The sequence below is a fragment of the Macadamia integrifolia genome, chromosome 7 (genome assembly GCF_013358625.1).
Source record: "Macadamia integrifolia cultivar HAES 741 chromosome 7, SCU_Mint_v3, whole genome shotgun sequence".
Taxonomy (NCBI): Eukaryota; Viridiplantae; Streptophyta; class Magnoliopsida; order Proteales; family Proteaceae; genus Macadamia; species Macadamia integrifolia.
Window position 1 is genome coordinate 1,113,611 of NC_056563.1, and position 3,161 is coordinate 1,116,771.

Here is a 3,161-nt window from a genome sequence, read left to right on the forward strand (position 1 = left end):
AAAAAAAAAAAAAAAAAGAGAAACGCAATAGATCTGCTGTGAGGAGAAAAAAGCAAGAATCACCCAACAACAAAGCAAAAACAGCCAACACAGACTGTGGATAGTGGGAACATTAAGATGTCCTAAATGAACCTACCAACTGCAAATAAAATCCCAGAATAAAGAAATAGAAAACACATCAGAATTGGAATACCCAAGGCACAAAACAAATAAAAACTGCAACACATTTCTTGGCTGGTGCCTTTCTATTCTATTTAACTGCAAGACAAGGTATAAAAGGTCAGAAGAATATCCAAAGAGCAAGAGTGATGCAGTATCCAGATTTGAGCTGTGAAAAAGAAGGAGAAGACCTTGGGTTCAATCCATCAACCATTGGATCATCACAACCGCATAAAATATACACGCAACGGCAAGTGCCTGTCAAGTGCAAGAAAAGTAACTACCAGAAATTCCCGTTGCGAAAACTAAATCGGCGGTAAACCAATTCGGGAATTGCTCAACACAACTAAGTGGTAGCATTTATATTTCCGTTCTAATCTTCATTGAGGAAATATACAAATATACAATGTGGCAACCCTAGAACGGAGTACCCAAGTCTGTCCATAGTCGAGAACGAATAATGATAAAAGTGGGCCATTGCACATTATCAGAATAATTACAAGAAGCACGTATTAAAATTGTAATAATTAATTTAATCAAATTAAATTGTGTTTGATGGACACATACATCAAAATGTCGATAAATCCAACAGTTTCATCATTCACGGTTTAAGGAGAGGGGCTGCGGGTCCTTTTCCTAGTATCTAAAAGTAGAGGACTGAGGAAATCATTAATCAACTTTTGGTGTAGGGTGAACATTAGTTGAAATTTTGAACTCAGCTGGCTGTAGGCTAGAGTGATAGGTGGTCTTTGAGGGCCTGTGGGTATAAAACATAGAGATATGCTGACCTGTCCTCATTACTAAAGCTCATTTGAGTGTAAGTTTTTTTTTTCCTAGCCTTGTGGTAAGTCTCTGTTTTCTCTGTTTAATGAATGTTAGCCTTTACTGTTCACAAGGTCATGCTTTGGTACAATAGTTCAATTTTTGTGCAGCTGGAAGGAGAGGCGACTTCTAGAGCCATTCGTATGGCTGGGTTTTTGAATGTACCACTTTATGTAGTTCATGTGATGAGCATTGATGCGATGGAAGAGATAGCCAAAGCTCAGAAATCAGGTTGGAGCTGTTTATCCTTATTGAGGAAATATATTTGATGGCTATCATTGTAGTATTGGCTGCATCATATTTCTGATTTGAACATTTTCATTAAACTCGTTTTGTAAATTTATATTAAATGAATTCTTGTCACGTGCAAATTATCCAATTACCCCATGATGGTAACTTTATCCTTAAACCATGATTCCATATCCAAAGCTTCACCGGTTCACACAACTAGAAGCTATTGGATTTTTTACATGTCCTCCAAAGAACATGATAACAGGAATGGATTAGTAGTTGAACAAATGAAATACAAAGACAAAAATTGAAACGGACATTAGTGCCCAAAATGTGGGCCCCCAGGAATCATGGTGGCAGTCCCACTCTAGTTCTTTAATTACAGTTTTGGCATAAAATTGCCCACAACTGCGACTCTGAACAATTTGGACTAAAACTTGATTTCATGGGTTTTGGTGTCAAACTGCGTAAAGCTGCCACATAAAAAATTGAATCGGTACTCCCTCCAAGAAAACAAGTTTCTGTAAACAAGATGAAAAGATGTGTACTTTTTGTCTGGTTTGGGCAAACTTTATTTTAGTTGTTCATTTTTAGGTTTCGACTTGTAAAGGTGAGCAAACATACTTGTGTTCCCATTACACATTTTACTGTAAATGTTTCTATGGATGATGTTAATTTGCAATGAGATTTGTACCTTTCTCTGTTTCTTCTTTGGTTAAAGGATTTTCTTATTGACACCCCTTAAGATTTTAAATGATTTGTAACCTTACTTTTTACCCTTTTAGTATAACACACTTTTTTTTTTCCCATGAGGGTAAATACTATTGCTTCTGATAACAACAATAATAGGACTGTAATGCTTGGATGGATCAAAGACCCAGCCAAGCCCTTTGTTTATAATAAAATAAGGAGGGGAAGATTACAAGAATGCCCTCCTCATAGCTGACTCTAATTAATAGATCAATTAGAGTCGGCTAGGGGGGGAACCAAAGTATGCCCCTATGGCATACCAATTACATAATTGAACACTCCCCTCAATTCAGAGCATAGATGTCATACATGCCCAACTTGAACAAATTAGGATGAAAAACCTTCCCTCCCAATCCCTTGGTAAAATTATCTGCTAATTGATCGCCTGATTTCACAAAGGGCACATGATGAGCACATTTATGTGTGAAATCTAGGGTAGTAAAACATGCATTTTACATATTTAGAATGGAGCTACCTTGGGTTTTACTCTCTTTTTGCAGGTTTTATATTTTCAATGCCTTAAGGACTATCGGGCGCTATATCTTCAATTTTACACGTAAAGAGATCCTATTTCTTTCCATGGTTGCGAAGAGGACGAAATTCTGAGCAAGATGGACGTGTTCAATTAAAAGTACACATTCGTTTAGTCACCCGTACAAATGATTATTCTTTTCGGGTCAGCAAAAGAATAATGTATTAGAACTGAACCGAGATGCAGAACCAGCCCATTTGCAGTTGTCCCAGAGGTACAAGAAATACTCCAATTGCCAACAAGGATCGATGGACCATATCCTTAAGTGATTAAAGATTTGTTTTTGGTAACAACAACTACCTAGCGTAATTGGTGAGCTATGGTGTACAAAATTCCCTTGCTCACCAAGAGATCTCAAGTTCGAATCTCATGGTTGTTTTTTTTAGAGAATTTGTTGAAGATTTCCTGCTTTTCATTCACTTAAAGCACTAAGGGCATGGAGGGGATTTCCACATCAAATTAGAAGCAAGAAAAATCGTGGAAGGGTTCCTGCGCAAGAAGAGAAGAAAAAGAAAAAAAGGAAAGAAAAAAAAAGGGAGAAATAAAGATTGTCCAAATCTTCTCTCTCCTCCACATCATCACCAAAATATTGTCCAAATCACACAAAGGAAGAAGAAAATCGTCCCTAGGAGAGAGAAAAAGAAGAACAATAAATTAGAAAAAAAAA

The 3,161-nt window shown here is 36.9% G+C and overlaps 1 protein-coding gene across 1 annotated transcript in view; it reads left to right on the forward strand.

The window, feature by feature from the left end:
* Window positions 1–3,161, forward strand: part of LOC122084493 (dihydropyrimidinase-like) — a 27,262-nt gene that overhangs the window by 6,083 nt on the left and 18,018 nt on the right. Inside the window, exon 6 of the mRNA XM_042652776.1 lies at window positions 1,092–1,212. Coding sequence (XP_042508710.1) covers window positions 1,092–1,212 — 121 coding nt within the window. The remainder of the gene's footprint in view (window positions 1–1,091; window positions 1,213–3,161) is intronic.